Here is a 20,856-nt window from a genome sequence, read left to right on the forward strand (position 1 = left end):
GCGCCCCCCTCCCACCACAGCACCACAACGGAGGACTTGAGTGTATCTTCTTCTGCACCATTTAGTGCCATCTAACACTTAGATGCGAAGCCCTGAGAGGCCTTGAGAGCTGACACCAACCCTCTCATATGCCACCTCTCAGGAGATCCTCATTGCCTTTGCTGAGATCAGTCCCGAGTCAAAGGATGAAGAACATTAGGAGTCTTCCTTCCATCCTCTTTTCTGCTTGTCCTTCCGGCTGAATGCTTTTCTTTGTGGTCAGCTTTCTTGTATATTTTCATCTGAGTATCCCTTATAGGAAGAACTGATTTCTCAGTGACTCGCCCAAGTTTCATGCGAGCCTTTTGGGTGTCACATAGATGTATGTCCTACGTGGTTTTGAGTGTTCTGGTCTAACACCGGAGTATGTTTGGTGGATTGTGCTTTTAATTTTTCTTTTCATTTAATGTGTTCAGGTGCCTCGCCTGCCTGGATATCTGTGCACCACATGCATGCCTGGGGCTGAAGGACACTGGGGGAGGACATAAGATCCCTGGAACTGGAGTTGTAGACAATTGTAATCTATCTCTCTATTCTTTCTTTGAATTCTTAGTCCTTTTATAACTTTAAGGTTCATATAAAAAAGTATTCAAGACCAGACAGTACAGACATAACTGCTTTCTTAGAGACGTTAGCAACAGTGTGTATACCTGTGTGTATGGTGTATACATGCATGTGCACACATATGTATGTGGACATATGAGGTCAGTCAACATTAGATATCTTCTATTGCTCTCTACCATGTTTTTGAGACAGGCTCTCTCACAATACTTGGGCCTTATCAATTGGCTAGAAAGGCTGGCTATCCCAGAGGTTCACTAGCTTCCGCTCCCTGTTCTTGCAGGTGCATACCATCGTGCTCCATTTTTTAATTGAGAGTTGGGCATCTGAACACAGGTCAAACTTACACAGTGAGCGCTTTCCCCACCAGACGGAGCCTTTCTCTGCACGTTTCAGGTACTCTCTCATATTGTGAATTCCAAAGCTCTTTCTATTCCTCTCTCTTTCTCTGGAAAATCATCTACACCTTTCCCCCTGCTGATTCCTTTCTCCAGATCACCTGGAGGCACTTTCCAGCCTCCCGCTTTACCTGGAAGTTCTCCATTTTTCTTACATAAGATTTTTTTTTTCCTACAAGAGTCTCAAATTTTGTTAGATTTTTTTTTTTACGTTTAAGTTTCACCTCTTCCTTCCTTCTTTCTTTCTCTCCTTCCTTCCTTCCTTCTCATTCTTGGCCTCATAATGTTCTTTAGCAAGTCTCGAAGTCTTGGACTTGAGTCTGGAAAGGCGGCTCATTAGATAAGAAGAGTTCGTCTCACTCTTGCAGAGGTCCAGAATTTGGCTCCCAGCACCCATGCCAGGTGGTTCACAGCTGCCTGTAACTCCAGCTTCAGGTACTACATTCTGGCTTCTATGAGGACATACACAGACACATGCACATAATTAAAAATAAAATCTGAAAGGAAAAAAAAAAGAAACATTGAACTTAAAGTATCCTCTTGTGTCAGTCTCCAGGGTAGCTGGACTACAGGTGTGTATCACCCCTCCCAGATTTATTTATTTATATGTAGCCCTGGTTGCCCTGAAGCTGCCCATGTAGACCAGGCTGGCCTTAAACTCACAGCGACCTGTCTTCCCTTGCCTCCTGAGTGCTGTGATTTAAGGTGTGCACGGCCACTCCCAACTCAGCTTTCTTATTGTCACTTTAAAATCCATTCTTTAAATTTCTCCTGCAGGGTCATAAAAATTCACTCTAGTTCAGGCTGCCCTTGAATCCTCTTGCTTCCCCTGACCTGGTAGGATTACAGATGTGTACCATGACACTTGGCTTCTATTCTCTTAACAGTTTTAATTTATTTATTTATTTTATGTATGTGTGTACACTGTAGCTGTCTTCAGACGCACCAGAAGACAGTATTGGATTCCATGACAGATTGTTGTGAGCCACCATGTGGTTGCTGGGAATCAAACTCAGGACGTCTGGAAGAGCAGTCGGTGCTCTTAACCGCTGAGTCATCTCTCCAGCCCCATTTTTTTAAAAAACAGTTTTAGTTTATTTATTTATTTTATGTATGTGAGCTTCTATTCTCTTATATAATACATTTGACTTTACCTGTTGGTAGAAAGTATTTACTATTTTGGCTTTTGAAAGCTTTCTGAGTTTTAGCAATTATGTGTATGTGCTTATGAGTGCAGGTACTTGAGGAAGCCAGAAGAGGGTATCTGGTTTCCTGAAACTGTAGTTACAATGTGTTGGGAGCTGCCAGACCAGGACACTGGGAATCAAACTATGGTCCTTTGTGAGAGCAGAAAGCGTTTTTTTTTTTTTTTTTGGTTCTTTTTTTCGGAGCTGGGGACCGAACCCAGGGCCTTGCGCTTCCTAGGCAAGCGCTCTACCACTGAGCTAAATCCCTAACCCCTAGAAAGCGTTTTTTAACTGCTAGGCCAGCTCTTCAGTGACTTTTTACAAAGGTGTGATGACTCTTGCTTTTGAACACATGATTTTCTTCTCAGAACACAATTTTAATGTTTATCAAGTTTGCTGGTGACTTAGTTCATATGCTAACATGTATCCACCTTGCAGGTGACTTAGGTCATATGCTAACATGTATCCACCTTGCAGGTGACTTAGGTCATATGCTAACGTGTATCCAGCTTGCTGGTGACTTAATTCATATGCTAACATGTATCCAGCTTGCTGGTGACTTAGTTCATATGCTAACATGTATCCAGCTTGCTGGTGACTTAGTTCATATGCTAACATGTATCCACCTTGCAGGTGACTTAGTTCATATGCTAACATGTATCCAGCTTGCTGGTGACTTAGTTCATATGCTAACATGTATTCAGCTTGCTGGTGACTTAGTTCATATGCTAACATGTATCCAGCTTGCTGGTGACTTAGTTCATATGCTAACGTGTATCCAGCTTGCTGGTGATGCTCTGGTTCATTTGCTAACGTGTGTCCAGCTCGTTTGTGACCTCTAGTTCATAGATTTTCACTGTTGCATCTTTGTCTAGTGATTTGACACAAAATGTCTTTTTTTAATTGAATATTTTCTTTATTTACATTTCAGATGTTAGCTCCTATCCCATCCCTCCTCCCCCTGCCTCCATGAGGGTGCTCCTCCACCTGCCCACCCACTCTATCCCGCCTCCCCACCCTGGCATTCTCCTACACTGGAACATTGAGCCTTCACAGGACCAAGGGCCTCTCCTCCCATTGATGCCTAACAAGGCCATCCTCTGCTACACATGTGGCTGGAGCCATGGGTTGCTCCATGTGTCCTCTTTAGTTGGTGGTTTAGTCCCTGGGAGCTCTGGGAGACAGTAGTGTTAGAGATATGGCTCCGTGGATAAGAGTGCTTGCTGCTCTTGGAGAACACCCAAGTCAGGCAGCTCCTAGCTGCCTCTAACTACAGATCCAGGGGATTGCATGCTCTCTTCTGACCTGCACACACACACACACACACACACACACACTTTTTCAGTGATTTGTAGTGTCTTTGAGGCTGGTGATTGCCAGATGAGGAGTTAGATTTTGAAAGTTAGACAGGGTAGGTATACAGAGGGCAACTGTTCTTCAGTGAAAACTCATTTGGGATACCCAAGACATTTTAGAGTTTTATGGTCAACCCGAGGATGCTGGAGTTCAGCAGATCATGGCCAACCCCACCTGGTCACTTTCTATTCAGGCTTGAAATTCTACACTAATGATCATTCTTTTGGTAAGAGAAACAGCTATGAGATTAAGCCTTCCTTTTCCAGGAAGGCTGACAATGGCCAAGTCAAGCTTCAATCACCGAGTTCTTAAGGCTACCTAAATGATCACTAATAAACCAGGAACAACTTAAGAGATCAGTTAAACTAACTGGCCTTTGAGGATTGGTAGACATGGATCAGGAAGTCTGACAAAGAAAAATTTGTTTGAGTGGAGAAACATTTCAGGTAAGTGTGAGGTGTGCTGCTGTATTTGATTTCAAGATTAACATTGAACACAGAGCAAAGAATAACATAACATGTTTTGGGGATGTAGCCTGGCTATAGCCACCACAAACCATCTGGCCTCGATAAGGCCTGACTCAACAGTCCTGAAAAAAAAAACCAAAAATTAGGGTCAGCTTGCCCCAGAAGCAGTTGGCCTAGAGTTGAACTGAGCCCAAGTTAGATCATGTGTGCCAATGTAAACCAACCAATGAAATTGCTTTGTGTGACTGTTGCCAACTGCCTATGTAATTTTCCCTATAAATACCTTCCCCTAATTGGGCTCGGGGTTGACTACTCTGTCTCCTGTGTGAGATACGTGTCGTCCCCAGAGCTCTGGTTCCTCAAATACACCTCTTGTTTATTACATCAAGACCGATTTCTCATGAGTTCTTGGGGGGGGGGTGTTGCTTCGTCTTGAGATTTGAGTGGGGGTCTTCCCCACCCTGGTGGTCTTTCAATAGGTTTGCTGCTCTTGGGGACACTGAGCAGCCAGGTTTCATAAAGGAGGATCCCAATCTGGACACTTTGGTCGGCTATCCTGGAATGACGTCAGCATGGTCAGCTGTATGAGGAGTTGGAGTGAAGAGAGAGAGAGAGTCCTAGGGTAGAACCTGCTGACACTCTCTGGATAAGGCAGCAGGATAAAGACACAGACAGAGAAGAAGGGCTCACAGGGAGATGCTCTCACTTTTAATGATTGTAGTAATTTTTATTCCAGGAAAGACAAAACTAGGAACAGGAAAATAGTGAATCGAAGTGTCAAAGATTATGGACATGTTCCACAAATCTAACCATTGGTTCGGAATCTTCTTGAATCTTTACTTCAGCCCCTCCGAGAACCTCTGTGAACGCACATACTTTTAAGTTCAGGCTCAGGTTCAAGTTCGGGTGTTCTGTTTAAGTAGAGAAATCAGATTCATGTTGCAAGTTATGACAAGTCTCCCTGGATTAGTGTCAGTCATCTCTCTCTTGGGACACTCCTAGAGGATGGTCCCTCCATCGGTGATCCCTCTGTTCCATTAATATGTTTCATTCGCCCAGAAGATAACCACTACCCATGTTCTAGTCACTACAAAGATTCATTAAGAATGATCAAAAACAGCATTAGTGCTTCTGAGTCACTCCCTAGGCTACTGCACTTCTCATTTCATGGAAATGAGTCATAGCTCTGCCTGCATGGGATCCGTTGACTGTCTTGTTCTATTAACTTGGAAATCGTCAGTTGCAGGCAGGAAGTTCAGGTGTACAGAGTAGCATGTCTCCACAGAGATTTGGAAGGTGCAAGGATTTGATTTGGGAGCATATAAGCAGGGCAAGAGCCTTGTGATGTCAGATCTAATTAAAAAAAAAAAAACCAAAAAATGAAACTAACTTGTTATGGATTGGTTACCCCCCGCCCCCAAGATGGGTTTCTTTGTGTAGTCCTGACTGTCCTAGAGATTACTCTGTAGAGCAGGCTGGCCTCGAACTCACAGAGATCCACCTATCTCTCTGCTTTCCAAGTGCTAAGTTTAAAGATATGCTCCACCACCACCACCAGGCTCCAATGGACTTCTAATGGACTTGTTTTCCTTATCTATTAGGTGAAAAAAATCACACTATAAATCTACTGTATAGTGTCTTAAGCTTAATCTTATTTTTTCAGATCATTTAGTAATTAATTCTTTTTCATACATACATGTATACAATGCGTTCTGCTTATTGTCACCTCACGTACTCTTGCTCCTTTTCACACCCAAACCCCAAAGGTCACTTGCTTATGAAGATTTATGTCATTTCGTTAGTGACCCGTGGACTTTTGGTGAGAGCTATGCATACGACCACAGCTGTGGACTTACTGGTGGACATGCAACTGAAGACTGACTGTCCGTTCCCAGCATCCTTTGGTAGGCAGCTGTTCCTCAGGAGGAGTCCTGAACCCCTCTCCCATTCATGCCTGTTTTCAAGCTTAGGTTTGTGAAGCCATAGCATGTGCAGCTGCAGCTGCTATGAGTTCAGAATTGCAGGGTCTACCCTACGCCCAGAGGACAGTGCTTCGCAACTCTACTTTTTTTTTTTTTTTTTTTTTGGTTCTTTTTTTCAGAGCTGGGGACCGAACCCAGGGCCTTGCGCTGCCTAGGCAAGCGCTCTACCACTGAGCTAAATCCCCAACCCCGCAACTCTACTTCGTAACATTCAGCTCTCACACCAATTGGACGAAACTATCTTAATCTCTCAGGACGTTGAGCAGCCATGAGTCTCTCCATTTACTGCTAAAAGGAAGCTTCTCTGATCAAGGTTGAGAGGAGTCATTGTCTTTGGGACTGGAGGAGGCAAAGCCTGGTTTCTCAGGAAAACAACCGGTTGGAGCCGATGCAGGAACTCTGCACTGACCTTTGTGGTTGCCTCGGCGTGATGCCTGGCCAGGGGTTGCGTTCCGGACTCTCTCCGTGCTCTCTGCCGGCTGGTCGGTTTTCTTTCTGTCTGCTTCAGTCCACCAGGCTGAGGAGTGGTCACTATCAAATGGCTCCGTGTCTCCTGCCTATTTTAATGTAAAATTGTATCCTGAGATGGTAATTGCTCAGCAGACTACCTGGCCTCAAGGCAAGTAATCAATTGATAAGTGAGTATTTTCTCCCTGAACCTTTGTTTGTTTGTTTTTTCTCAAATTGCAAAGTCAACAATTTGTTGTTTTATTTTGTTTGTTTGTTTTCAAGACAGGGTTTCTCTGTGTAGCCCTGGCTGTCCTGGAACTCACTTTGTAGACCAGGCTGGCTTGGAACTCAGAGGTCCATCTGCCTCACCCTCCCAAATGCTGGGATTAAAGGTGTGCCCCACCACCCCTTGGGCGAAGTCTGCAGTTTATTCCAAGATCCAGCCTAACTGTTAGAAGCTTTTATAGGCCGATCTTCTTTACATCCTAAAATAGGGTAAGCCCTGACTAATTTTCTCTACCCTCAGATCTCAGAGGTTTCTCTTACCGTTCATCTAAAAGGCCAAAGATGAGATGTGCTCCTTACCTCTCTGGCTTTTTCTTGTATTGTTCATTACACATTACGTCACAGTCTATTTTAAGCATGAAGTTATTACGGTTACCATTGCAGCCACTGAACACGAAGATCTCACACTTTTTGGAGGTTTGGTTGTAGAAAAATCTGTTATGGTTTTCATAGCAGCTGCCAGGATCCATTTCCAAAACACAAGGATCTGCACGAGGCGTTTCCATGGAGTTAGAGGAAAAACGATCAAGACACAACAGGAAAGTGTGTCTCTTAATTCAGAAACTCTTAAAAATTCCTGCTTGCATGGCGGGATGGCTTAGGGAGTGAAGGTGCTGACAACTGGACTTATATCTCCGGAAGCCCATAGAGTGGGAAGAGAGAACCAACTTCTTCTAGTAATTAACCCTCTAACCTCCACATGCATACCATGTTTCACAAGCATGCATGCATGCACAAGTGTGTGCATGCATGTTCGTGCATATGTATGGCTTTTGATTCAGGTCATATAAAGTATTAAAACACACAAGTCCAAATCTATTAGCATATATTGTTATATCCTATAATAACATCATATATTGTCAGATGACCGCAGCTCTTGGTAGTGGCTGAGTGAAATGTAATGACTCATGAGAGGGATTCTAAAGCCATTAGAAAATGAAATGGGGGGTTGGGATTTAGCTCAGTGGTAGAGCGCTTGCCTAGCAAGCGCAAGGCCCTGGGTTTGGTCCCCAGCTCTGAAAAAAAAAAAAAAGAAAAAAAAAAAAAAAAAGAAAATGAAATGGGGGCTTAATTTCATAGTCCACCAAAGGAAATCAAAGCCAAGTGATTCCAGGCCAAGAATGGGGATCGTTTTTCCAAATGTAGAAAACAAGTCAAGCTCAAGCAGTGTAGCACTGTGCAAAACAAACAAACAAACAAACAAACTGGTAGCTGAGTGTAGAAGCCTGGGACTGAAATCCCAGTACTTGGGAGGCTCAGGTGGGAAGATCAGAAGTGTAAAAAACTAAAAGGGGAAAATTCCTGTCTTCAGCATGGAAACATTTTTGCTCAGAGACTCTGAAAGGTCTCTGCTTTTCTTATTCTAAGCAGAGTCACAGGGTGAAGCCATTTTTGTCCAATACAAACAACTTACCTCTCCAGGCCCTGGACAGTGATTTTGGGAAGGACTGGATTGTGCATGGCTCAGTTTGCACAGTGACAAGTCTCCTTATACTGCACACCATCAAGGCTATCCCAACCTTCTGCCCCCTCTTCCCTTTCAGTGCCTAGCCGAACCCCATGCCCTACTTTATACACACTCATTATCCACGGCTTACATTTCATGATTCACGTGACCGATTTCTGTTGTTCTAAAGCTAGAAGAAGAACCAGGGGCGTGGCGCCTTTGCACCCCCTACCTCGCTGTTCCGCATTCTTCCTCTTGTCTTCCAGGAAGCAGCTGTCTCACTTGTGGTGGGTCTGAGTGACTGAAATTGCCACACTGGTGATCATATTGATAGCCCAGTGCTTACCACTCACTCTCTCCTCAAGCTGCCAGCTTGTAGTTCATTCTCTGATAAGGATGACTTGTCTAGGCCTAGTTGCATGCATGGTTTTATTTTATGTTTATAATACTGTCTGATTTTTCTAACTTTTGTTTTGCACATGGGCAAAGTGGGGTTGCAGGGAGGAGATGATAATTGGCCCAGAGTCTTGCCTAAGGCACACAACTGCTGAGTGACAGGACCAGAGTTTGGAATTTGACCCAAGTGTAGACTGTACTACTTGGGCTGCAGAGAAAGTCTCTAGCTACACTGTAAACTCCTCTATATAGGTGCAGAGTGCTCAAGTGTTTTCTGAGCCCAGAGACTAGACGTTAGATACACCTCAATTATCTCAATCTGAAAACTCCTCTCCTTCCAATGCAAGCTCTTGGAAGGTCTGATCTCCTTGCCCTATGCCACAAAGCCCCTATCTCAAAACTCGTCCAATCTTTGACCTCTTACAAAAGAATTCTCTATCTGGAAAGGACTTACTTGTACCATATATTGCTTTATCTTCATTAAACACCCACAAGTCCCTCAAAGTAAGTGACACCCGGAGTTAAGGGGTTGAAGGTTGCTGGGTATTGCCACCACAGAAGATCCTTCTGACCCACCCAGGGGAATTGTTTACATTTCTTTCTCCCACATTCATAATTGGTCTTGGGATTTCCCTTCTGCTTTAACTTTGTCCATACCGTTGATGTCTTTGCAGATCCTTTCAGCAACCTTCTTCACGAAGCTCAGTACTGGAGGACTGAGTAGGCAGAAGAGGGAGAATCCCAGGAGAAATCCCAACTTAGCAGACTTCATGGTGGGGCAAGCAGCAGAAAGGAGAGGCTACGGCCAACTGCTCTTATACTTCGGGTGTGGTTTGGTGGGAGGGCTGAGCCCACCTACCCCAAGGGCCAAGGTTGAGCATTACTATGTGTTGAGTTGAAGGCTAAGCGCATGAGTGCCCAGCTGTGAAGCTAAAGATCCCAGGCTGATTAGACCCCTGATAGTGAGCTTCACATTCATGTAGGAACAATGCAAGCTTAGGGACCAGGGTGTCCGCACGTGCTTAACTATGGAGGGTTGGACCATCGGAGCAAGGAATTTCAAAAGAATTGCTTCCTTCCCATATTCTGAAAGGCAGAGGGGACAAAAAAGGTCTGGCTCATTAGACAGAATGGAAGAAGCATGACATCTAAAGGGTTTTCCTTCAGGCCATAGTCTACATGATGTCAGGCCTATGGACCAAGTCATTAAACTATTACCCTGAATCCGTGAGGTGGGTCTCTTCGTCCCCACTGACAGACACTAAACAGACAGAGGTAATCTGTATGATGATCCCTCATCTGCTGTATAGTGGACACCTGATTTGAAGCTGGCTTCAGTGTTTAGCAGTGTGTTGCTATTGTTATTACTGTTTGAGGTTTGGAGACAAGATCTGGCTGTTTACCCTGATTTGTACAGGAACTTGTGTAGTCCAGGCTGGCCTTGAACTTCTGATCTTCCCACCTGAGCCTCCCAAGTACTGGATTACAGTTCCAGGCTTCTATACTCAGCTATGAGTTGTTTGTTTGTTTGTTTGTTTTGCACAGTGCTGCACGACTTGCGCTTGACTTGTTTTCTACGTTTGGAAAAACGACTCCCATTTTCAGCCTGGAATCACTTGGCTTTGATTTCCTTCGGTGGACTATGAAATTAAGCCCCCATTTCATTTTCTAATGGCTTTAGAGTCCTCTCATGAGTCGTTACATTTCACTCAGCCACTACCAAGAGCTGCGGTCATCTGACACTATGTGACGTTATTAGAGGATATAACAATATATGCTAATAGATTTGGACTTGCGTGTTTTAGTACATTATATAACCTGAATCAAAAGCCACACTTAATTTCTTAAACTTTATGTTAGGAGTTTCCCTTTTCCACACAAAATTCAGGATCAGCCTTGTAAATTTCTGAGAAAACCTCCCTTGGTCATTGATTTGAACTGCATTGAATCTGTAGATCAATTTTGTATGTATCATTGGTCTTCAATAATTTCTTTTCAAGACATTCCTTACAGAAATAAACAAAACAAAAACTGGTATGATCCTCAAAAGACCCCAAATATGTATATGAATGTATATATATGTGTGAGTGTATGTATATAAGTGTATATTTATATATGTATATATACGTATATGTATGTGTATTTATATGTATATGTATGTATGTATGCCAGTTCTATTTCCCTAGAAAACCCTGAGCATACACACATACACACACACACACACACACACACACACACACCGACACACACACACACAGATACACACACACACACATACACACACACACACACACACACACACACACACACACACACACACACTGAACTGGTCTTGCACTTTTCTTGCTAAATCCCCAACCTGTCTTGCACTTTTCAAAAGTCTTGGTTTTACATCTTTTGGATAACCACAGATGTTTCCCCTGCTCAGTTTTACTGATATATAGGAGAAGCGTCTTAGGAGCTGTAAACTTCTGTACACTACTGAAGTTTGTGCTGTGTGCTACATAGACTTGTGCATGTCTAAGATTCAGTCCTTCTCTCACTACCTTTATTGAATCTGAACATAACCTTCTATCGATTCTATGTAAGTCAGCTTGAGAACTAGTCACTCATAGCCTCTGGAATATTTCATATAAGGCTGGTATAGTTTCTTCCTTGTGGAATTTGATTATACGTGTCTGAGGATCGTGATGTCTCTGTTTTGATAGATTTCCACTAACTTACTTTTTAATGTTCGATTGCTTTAAACTTTCCTATCTCCTCTTCTATTTTAAAATTTTATTTTATTGTGGTAAGAGTCCTTAATATCAGGCTTGAGACGCAGCTCAGTGGTTGGGATGGCTGCTGTACAAACTTGAGAACCTGAGCTTTGGTACTCAGCACTACATAAAAGTTAAGCATGGCTGGCATATGCCTATAACTCTTGCCTCCAGGGAAAGACAGGCACTTTGGGGAGTCACTGATAGCCACTCTGGCTGAAATGACGCTCTCCAGGCCCAATGAGAGACCCTGACTCAAAAAACTACAGTAGAGAGGGGTTGAAAAAGACACTGGATGTTGACCTGTGGCCTACACATGCACATATATAAGTTTGTGCATGCATGCACATACATACACTAAACATACACCTATCTACACAACGCGTGGGGCTTTTAAAGATCTAGCCTGCCAGCATATTTTAAATGTGTAATACCTTGTTGTTGACAATTGTTTCAACATTACACACCAAATGTTCACGTCTTCTTTATCTTATTTGACTGAAACCTGCTTTCACCAGACCAAGTCAAACACCATTCCACTGTGAATTCTATAACTATTTTGGCTATCTTCTCTAAGCAGACATATAAGATGCACTTATCTTCTTGAGTGCAGTTTATTTCCACCTACTGCAACATCCTCCAGGCACATTAATATGACTGCAAGTGATAGGATTTAATTATTTTTTTAATGGCCAAATAGTATCCCAGTTCATGTATAAGTCAAAATTTGTTTGTTCTCGCACCATTGACAGATGATGGCTCTTATGAATATGGCTTACAAGAAACCCCGAGAGGCTCTACCAACACCTGACCAATGCAGACTTATAGCCAACCATCGAACTAAGCCCGGGGACCATAATGGCAGAGCTAGGGGAAAGGACTGAAGGAGCTGAAGGGCATTGCAACCCCATAAGAAGAACAATATTCACTAATCAGAACACCCAGCGCTCCCAGGGACTAAACCACCAACCAGAGTACACACGGAGGGAGCCATGGCTCCAGATACATATGTAGCAGAAGATAGCCTTATCTGACATCAATGGGAGGGGGGGAAGCTTGGGAAGGGGAATATCATTTGAAATGTAAGCAAATAAAATGACTAATAAAAAGAGAAAGAAAGCCAGATATAAAAAGAAAAAGAAATATGGGAGAGTTGGTGTCCCTTCAACAGACTGATCTAGTTCACTTTGACTATGTGCTTAATATTATTAGAAATGCTGGACCATTGCTGCCTGTAAATTTTTGAGGAGTCCTCACATTTTTCCATAATGGCTGTATTAATGTATGCTTTCTTCAAAAGCATGTGGCCCCCCTCCCCTCTTTTCTATATGTTGACCAACATTTCTCCTGGGATAAGGTGGTATTTCATTATAATTTTGATATTTATTTTCCCTTGTGATGAATGGTCGTGGGCATCTCTCATATGCTTCTTGGTCAGATGGAGACCTCCAATTTAAAATATTTGTGGGTTTAACAATTGTCTGAGTTCCTCACATATTTCTGGTATTAAGCTCTTGCTAGAGATACAGCTTGAATGGTTTTCTCCCACTCTATCACCTTTCTCTTCACCCTGTTGATTATCTTCTCTCCGTGTAAGTGTTCGTGTGTGTGTGTGTGTGTGTGTGTGTGTGTGTGTGTGTGTGTGTCTGTATTAGAGGGGAACCCTGGGTGTGTTCTTCAAGCGCTGTGCACCCTGCCCCTTTTGTAGAATTCTGAGACGGGGTCTCTCATTGGCTTGGAAGTTGCCAAGTTGGCTAGGCTAGCTGGCCGATGAGTCTCAGGGACTCACATCTATCTGTGCATCCGAGAACACAGATGTACACACTATCACATCTCCCCCCTCTTTTTCTAATGTGGAGTCTGGACCAAAGGCAAGCGCTTCCTCTGCATGTAAGCACGTGCTCTGTGTACGCATGCGCTTTGCGCACTGAGTGCTCTCCTCCGCTCCTCTCATTTTCTTTGCTGTGAAGAAGCTTTAGAGTGTGACGTAATCCTGTGTGTTCCTGTCAGATGCCTCTTGCATTTTCGAGCACTCGCCCAGTCTAACATCACGGAACGCCCGCCTTTTATTTTCTTCCAGTGTTTCCGCTGTTTTGTCTCTCACATCTTCGGACAACACACTGAACAAACGAACGAACGAACGAACGAATGAATGAGTGAATGAATGAATGAAATCAGGTGACTATAAATGGGTGGCTTTTTTTTTTGTTCTTTTTTTTTTTTTTTTTGGAGCTGGGGACCGAACCCAGGGCCTTGTGCTTTCCAGGCAAGCGCTCTACCCCTGAGCTAAATCCCCAACCCCTAATGGGTGGCTTTAAGACTGGGTTCTTGACACTGTATGTCTTAGTGTTTGTGTATGCCTGGTCCTTCATGGATCAGTTGCTACAGCTTTTGATTTTTTCTTTTTTCCCCTCTCAAGATTGCCTTGGTTATTTGGGGGTCTTTTGTGAATCATACCAGTTTTTGTACTGTTTTTCATGTCTGTATGGCATGCTGTTGGTATTTTGAGGAGGGTTGTACTGAATCCGTAGATCATGTTGGAAGGAGGGAAACTCGAACAACGTTAGTTTCAGTTTGTGGTTTTCTGATTTGGCGGTGTCTTCTCCGACTCACTTTGTCAATGTACTCTAGTTCTCACCAAGAGATTTCCAACTCTGGCTAAACGGATTCCCTGGTGTCTTATTTTCTGTTGCTATTGTGAAAATGATTGCTTTCTTTCTTTTTTTTTCCTGGTAGTTACTATGGTGTGTGTGTGTGTGTGTGTGTGTGTGTGTGTGTGTGTGTGTGTGTGTGTGTGTGTCTTCAATTTGTATTGTGAAACTTTGCCGCATTTGTTTATTGGATAGAGTTTTATGGAGTCTTTAGAGTCTCTGTGTGTGCGATCATGCTGTCTGCAAATAAGGCTATTAGTCTTTCTCGTTTTCCAGCCTGAGTGGGAATCTATTTGTTTCTCATGCTTAATTGTCTTGGCCAAGACTTCTAGTGTCATATTGAATAAAGACAATGGCAGTGGGACTCCTAAGGGATGTACAGACAGCTCAGTGGGTAAAACGCTTGTTGTGCGAGCATGAGGACAGGTAAAAGCTAGGCCCAGCAGTGCATGTCTGCAACCTTAGTTGCAGGGATAGGAGGGAGGGGAGAGGTGGATTTTGGGGACTTGCTGGCCAGCCATGCTAGCCAAAGCCACAAACTTCATGTTCACAAAGATACCATGATTAAGAAAGTAAGGTGGTGAGTGATGAGTAAGGTAGCCCATGTGGACTTGTGACCTCTGTATGAGTGAGCACACGTGTGCACACACGCGTGCACACACATATAACCTCCTACTCCCTCTGTGGGTATCCTAATCTTGTTCTAGATGTTAGAGAAAACATTTTCTTTTCTTTTTAGCTAAATCCCCAACCTGGAGAAAACATTTTCTAAACCCAGCAAGTTTACTACTTGCCTGCTTTTTAAAAATCTACCATGGTTGTCATTCCTTCTACACCTCATCTGTTGACAGTTTCAGGTTTCAGTCCTCAGTTCTCCAGGCTGAACTGAAGCAGGGTGGGCACAGTAGCATCTGGAAATGCTACTTCACCCTTACAGCACCAGCTGCTGCCTGGCATCCCCATGAGTACGAAAAAGACGTTGTAAGAGCAGCTTCATGGCCAAGAAGGCTTATTTCGACAGCTGTGGGTCTTCCAGTCTTCACATTCACCAAAAAAGGCAAACATGTACCCAAATCCTTTCAAACTGATTAAGACAAAATATTGGAATTTTATGTCTTGCACAAATTAGAATTAAACACTAATATGCTAAATATAAAAATTTCTTTGATACCACCAAATGCTGTGAAAGTCTTTGTTGTCAAGCTTGAGTAACTAAGACGGTGGTTGCTGTGTTCTGCATGGGCCAACAGAAATGTAAGAGACCTGCCTGGCTCACTGAGGGTGGCTCGAACGGCGTTTGTTTGGGTGTTGATGGTATGGGGAACCTGCAGGTTTTTCTGAACAGTCTGCTTGCTCTGGGTGAGGGGGATCCAGAAAGTCAGCTGGATTGGAAAGGTTTCTCAGAAGAGAGGTTCAGAGTTGGAGGTGAGATAAAGTTCATGTAGGGGCTATGCAACAGACGGGAAAGAAGACCTGTGGACTAGGTGAATGGATCCCCTCAGACTGATGTCGTTCATGGGGGCTCTGCAGGGGGTGCACAGAGTCCCCTACCAGCTTAGGACAGGCACTGAAATCACTGATCAGTTAGAATCGTTTCACTGTGAGCTTAAATCCGTTTATCTTTCAAAGATGTGAGGAATATTCAGAACTGCATGCTGCTCTCGTTCAAGACTTGAGAACACTTGCCTCGTTTTTACCAACTTGAGTTAGTCCAGAAAGAGACTGGAGAAATTAACAATGAGCCAACCAGCCAAACATTTATTTATATTGGAACCTACACTTATAGCAATTATTTATTTATTTAGTTAGTTAGTTTTGTGTGTGTGTGTGTGTGTGTGTGTGTGTGTGTGTGTGTGTGTGTGTGTGTGTGTGTGTTGTACATGCAGAGGTCAGGTGGCTTGTAGGATTTGGTTCTCTTACACCATGGAGGGTTTGGGGGAGTCAAACTTTAGGCCACCAGTCATGCTCAGCCATCTTGGTGGCAAAAGTGAACCTGTTGACTCACGCTACTTGTGATTTCAGAAGTTTGGATAATGGACCCACTAGACACAGGTAATACGGATATTCTTGGACTCTGCCAGCAACCCTGTGTGGGGTTTGCATACAGAATCTCATTTCATCTTCACAGTACACCGGAGATGTAGGAGTTCTCTACCCCTGTGCCTCTGAGGACTAGGGACGGCCCAACAGGACTACATTAGCAGAGCCAAGCTAGACAGATTCCCAACGATGTACTGGGGTTCCTGCTCCTCTTCCCCTGGCTTCCTGCTGCATGGCCTTGGATTATCTAAGAGGTCAATGTGTTGACTGATGGCCAGGCTTATGCCTCTGCTATAACAAGAGGTAAGTGTGGACTTGGCAGGGGCTGTGTAAGGGCCAAAATGATGCTCAAAATGTGCTGTGCTCTACCTGCTGATATAAAACACTCTTTCTGTACAAGATCAGTCAGAGCACTTTGGAGCCTAGACATCACTATTCTTATTTGAAAACTCTGGGGTCATCAGACCATCAACAGACCTTAAATTGTATATTTAATGAAAAGAATTTTTTATTGTTTTTATGTATGTGTGTTTGTGCACACATGTGCATGAATGTACCCATGTGTGTGCAGGTGTCCTAGCAGGTCAGAAGAGGGTGTTGGATTCCTTCGGGCTGGAGTTACAGACATTTGTGAGGTACTGGGATCCACGATGGAGCAGCCAGCCATCTTAACCACTGAGTCATTTCTCCAGCACAGCTCCGACGTTAAAAAGAACTCTACAACAGCAGTCACCAAATGATAAACAGCATCCTTGTTTTGGTGGTGGGGTAACAGGGAACTCGGTTTGATTAATCACTTCTTGTAATCTCCGTGAAATTATAGAGGTGACCCCCTCTCCACCTTTTCAAAGAACAAACACCCAGAACTCAGAAAGAGTGATGTCTATGTTCTCTCATCTTTGCAGTCTCCTCGGCGAGCGTGCTCTCATCCGTGCATCCTTGAGTTATCCTCACCAACATTCTCAGGCACGGATGGCCTCTCTCTCTTTCACATGAGCAGCTTAACTGTCTCAGAGAGGTACAGTGAGTTAACCAATGACTGACTCACAGAATGCGAAGGACCCAGTCTGAATTCCCATTCATGGTGCTTGCCCACTGGCGGACAGAACAGGCTGTTCCTTAGCAGAACCTCAGGTCTCAGTGTCCTGCACTCCCCTTAGGACATGACTCTGCTTCTCTGTCTTGTAGACCATACTCTGGCCCCTGGGGAATGAGTTCAAAGACTGGTGAAGCGAAATCAGGAGAACCATACTTTTAGGCAATGCACTTGGGTGCATGCTTCGATGGTCAAGCCTGAGGAGTCTCAAATCTGCAGAAGGAAATATTTTCAACTGCGTTGGGTGACAGTTTGTTCTTGAAGGTGTAATTCCTACTTTTTGTTAATCCCACCCGAAGGTAGAACATGAAGCTGTGCTCTGCCACTCAGACAGAACTTGGTCGAGGGACCAGTGAATTATATGGAAATTAATCACGAGGCAAGAGACCGTCTCAGCTCATTTGTGGTTTTTATTTTAGTCTTGTGTTTACTCTTCTCTTAAGGATGAGCAGGCTGATTCAGAGAGAGAGAGAGAGAGAGAGAGAGAGAGAGAGAGAGAGAGAGAGGAGAGAGAGAGATCCCTTTGAGATCACCAAGTTAGGAATGGTAGAGCCAGCACTTGAGCCTAGGAGTCTGACTCCAGATGTGCACCATCACTCTGTACATCGTCTACACAGCTGGGCATTTGCTCTGGGCATGGGCCACAGCAAAGAACAAGGCATTTCAATCTTTCCTCAAGAAACTCAGCAGCTGAACTTCCAGCCATGGGTCTTTGGTCTAGACTTCATTTGGGTCTCATGAGACATAGACAAGAGTCATCTGTTCAAGAGAGAGAGAGAGAGAGGAAAGGGGGGGAGAGAGGGCGGGAGGGAAGGGGAGGGAGGGAGGGAGGGAGAGAGAGAGGGGGGAGGGGAGGGAGAGAGAGAGAGAAGAGAATAGGGACAATTCATATTAAAAGGCGACACATGCCTGGGCGAGAGGAGTAGTCGTGTCTCATCAGCACACTAGATTCTTCTCTCTGTCCCAGAACCCTTCCCTTTGGAAGATTCAGGGCTGATTGACGCTCATGCCTAGGCGGTCAGTCACAGCTCTCCTGAACTTAAGAATGCCAAGGGACAAAGGGGAACGAGCCAAAGGAGAACAAACTTGCTTCGTGTGACCAGATACATCATTCCAGGCAGATGCTGGGATAAAGGTAGACTCTGGGACCAGGGAGGTCCTAGAATAGAAACTATGAGTACATTCAGAGTGATGGGGGGCAGAGAGTCACAGCTACAGTGCTGGAGGGAGAAGGATTATGAAATTTTGAGGATGCTCTTTTAGATAAGAGTTTGTGGAAATCACTCTTGGTAAAGGCAGAGACCAGGTTGGCAATATGGCAGAACCAACAAGATTAAAGGGAAGGAAAGAAGACACCACAATCATGGGCTCGAGGCTCTGCCGTCGTCCTCTGCCAACAGCTCTGGTGCCAGGGCTGGGAGAGGAGACCCTCAGGAGACCCCAACCACTGGGGCTTGGTTTGAGGTACACACTATTCCACAGTAGGCAGAACAGCACTGAAGATTTGGTGAGCAGTCCTCCTGCTCCGTACAGAAGGTGTCACAGACGTCAGGCTCTGATCTGCAGGGCGGTGGTTCCAAGACATACTCTGGAATGAAGAGTAGGTGAGAGCGTGGCTGAAAGAACAGACAGCAGCAACCTTGTCTCCCCTTGCTGCTCTGCAGGGATGGGAATAGGGTTTGCCCCTAACTACCATCTTCCTCTGGGAACTAGGGCTGGATATCAGATCTGAGACTATTTGGTGGGACCTTGAACTCATTGTCTATTCATAATCCTCACAGATCAGATACTGAGTCCCCATAGACCCTGTTACGGTCTGTATCAAAGGTGTGAATGTATTCGTCTGTGTGTATGGTAAGTTTCAAAAAAAGGTATTGGCCACCTAATTTATATTAACTTATTGCGTGGTCTTGAGAAAATCACTCAACCTTCCCTTAATGATTTTTTTCCCCGGAACCAACTGGACATAGGTAATTTGTGATATATATATATATATATATATATATATATATATATATATATATATAATTAAGAGGCCTAAACAGAAGATAAATGTAGCACAAAAACAAACCCAATAAACTGCAAGAGCTGTGTTGGAAACTGGGATCCGATTCACAGTTGGGGTAGATATTTTTTCATGGTAAGGAGGGTGAGAATTTCAGAATGGGAGGCCAACATCCGGCTTCTCCTTTTCCTCTCAGAAGCTCTGCAAACAGAACTGAGCCTCCACAGCCCACTGACAGAACGTAGGCTGTCAGTCATATCCTCTCACTGAACCCCTGAATGCACACAAGATAGCTCTCTTCCTACTGCGTATTGGCCCACAGTGGGCATTCCTGCCCCTGTCAGGTTGAGGGGCATTAGCGGCCAATGAGACAGACTCTAGTGGATGCTGGTTACTGGCAATTGTGCAGTGCCTCTAGATTTTACCAAGCATAAAATAAAATGCGAGGTCCCCCTTCCCTTCCTCCCCAGATATCCTCCAAGTCCAATGTTATGCAGATCGAATCTTGATTTCTACCAGTTTCATTTTCCCATCTGTCTTAATGCTTGAAACATTCTTTCGATGATGCAACTGGGGCCAGCAAACTGAGCCAGGAGGACGAGGCTGACAACCTTTATTGTAACAAATATTTAGTGGGCTGTATCTCACGGCCCAGTAAGAGAGCTCCACGCCTGGACACACCAGTTCCTCTTTTTTTCTTGACTCAGTATCATTATTTACATTATAATGTTACATTTGTAAAGGCAAAGCCTCTTCTTCTCAGAGGGTTTGGAGCCATGTAAGAGGAAAATGGAACAGAGATTCTACCTAGAGTTTGCTGACTTTAACGTCCGGATCCTTGAATGCTGTACTATATTCTACGCACTGTGAAATTCTCTAGAGGTGCCCCTGAGATACTCTCTTCTCCTCAGGAGCGATCCCCATCCCTCCCCTGGAGCCCAGAACCAGGCACCTACTCAGAAAGTATTGCTTGGGACTTGCAGGCACCAGCTGTGGTGCCAGGCTGAGCACCAACAGGAGCTGGAAAGGTGGCACAGGTGTCATGGCACTCGCAGGATGGGTGGTAAGTCCTGGCTGAGGGAGGTCAGGTTTGCCAGACTTGGCTGGGAGGAGAAGGCAGAGAGAAAGGCTCTGAGATGGCTCTAGGATGGCCTTTCTCTGCCCATAAGGAATGCTTGGCCGAAACCCCAACCAGCTCCTAGCCCTGCCCATTATAGGGGCAGGTCCTGATTCTGGGTTTGCTGTCCCTTCATTCTCTCACCTGAAACTTAAAGAGTGTGTGCTCTCTCTCTCCTCCCTCCTCTCTCTCTCTTCTCTCTCTCTCTCTCTCTCTCTCTCTCTCTCTCTCTCTCCTCTCTCCTCTCCTTTCTTCTTCTTCTTCTTCTTCTTCTTCTTCTTCTTCTTCTTCTTCTTCTTCTTCTTCTTCTTCTTCTTCTTCTTCTTCTTCTTCTTCTTCTTCTTCTTCTTCCTTTTTCTTTTTCTCCTCTTCCTCCTCCTCCTCCTTCTCTTCTTCTTCTTCTTCTTCTTCTTCTTCTTCTTCTTCTTCTTCTTCTTCTTCTTCTTCTTCTTCTTCTTCTTCTTCTTCTTCTTCTTCTTTCTCTCTCTCTCTCTCTCCCCTTTTCTCCTTTCTCTCCTTTCTTTCTCTTCTCTCTGTCTCTCTCCTTCCCTCTCTCCTGTCTCTCTTTCACTCTCTCTTTCCCTCTCTCCTTGGTCGCCCCCCTCCTCTCTCCTTTCTCT

General features: G+C 44.3%; 2 protein-coding genes across 2 annotated transcripts; both read right to left on the reverse strand.

Moving 5' to 3' along the window:
• Window positions 1-7,021: 7,021 nt before the first annotated feature.
• Window positions 7,022-9,340, reverse strand: LOC116900805 (kunitz-type protease inhibitor 4-like). The gene is made up of 2 exons (XM_032902521.1): window positions 9,226-9,340; window positions 7,022-7,212 (listed from the first exon to the last, which is right to left on the reverse strand). Exons 1-2 carry the CDS (start codon window positions 9,338-9,340, stop codon window positions 7,022-7,024), a joined length of 306 nt encoding a protein of 101 aa, XP_032758412.1.
• A 9,204-nt stretch (window positions 9,341-18,544) lies between these two features.
• Window positions 18,545-20,163, reverse strand: Wfdc13 (WAP four-disulfide core domain 13). Its single transcript, XM_032902654.1, has 2 exons — window positions 20,076-20,163; window positions 18,545-18,702 (listed from the first exon to the last, which is right to left on the reverse strand). The coding sequence occupies exons 1-2, from the start codon at window positions 20,161-20,163 to the stop codon at window positions 18,545-18,547; spliced, it is 246 nt and encodes an 81-aa protein (XP_032758545.1).
• Window positions 20,164-20,856: the final 693 nt, after the last annotated feature.

Source organism: Rattus rattus, chromosome 5 (assembly GCF_011064425.1).
Source record: "Rattus rattus isolate New Zealand chromosome 5, Rrattus_CSIRO_v1, whole genome shotgun sequence".
NCBI lineage: Eukaryota > Metazoa > Chordata > Mammalia > Rodentia > Muridae > Rattus > Rattus rattus.

Bases quoted from the DNA above. Each gene is read 5' to 3' on its own strand.
- LOC116900805 (XM_032902521.1), bottom strand. From the start codon at position 9,340: ATGAAGTCTGCTAAGTTGGGATTTCTCCTGGGATTCTCCCTCTTCTGC. The intron at 7,213-9,225 runs GTATGGACAAAG...CGCCTCGTGCAG, and splicing joins GATCTGCAAAGACATCAACG to ATCCTTGTGTTTTGGAAATG.
- Wfdc13 (XM_032902654.1), bottom strand. From the start codon at position 20,163: ATGACACCTGTGCCACCTTTCCAGCTCCTGTTGGTGCTCAGCCTGGCA. The intron at 18,703-20,075 runs GTAGGTGCCTGG...TCTTCATTCCAG, and splicing joins TCCCAAGCAATACTTTCTGA to AGTATGTCTTGGAACCACCG.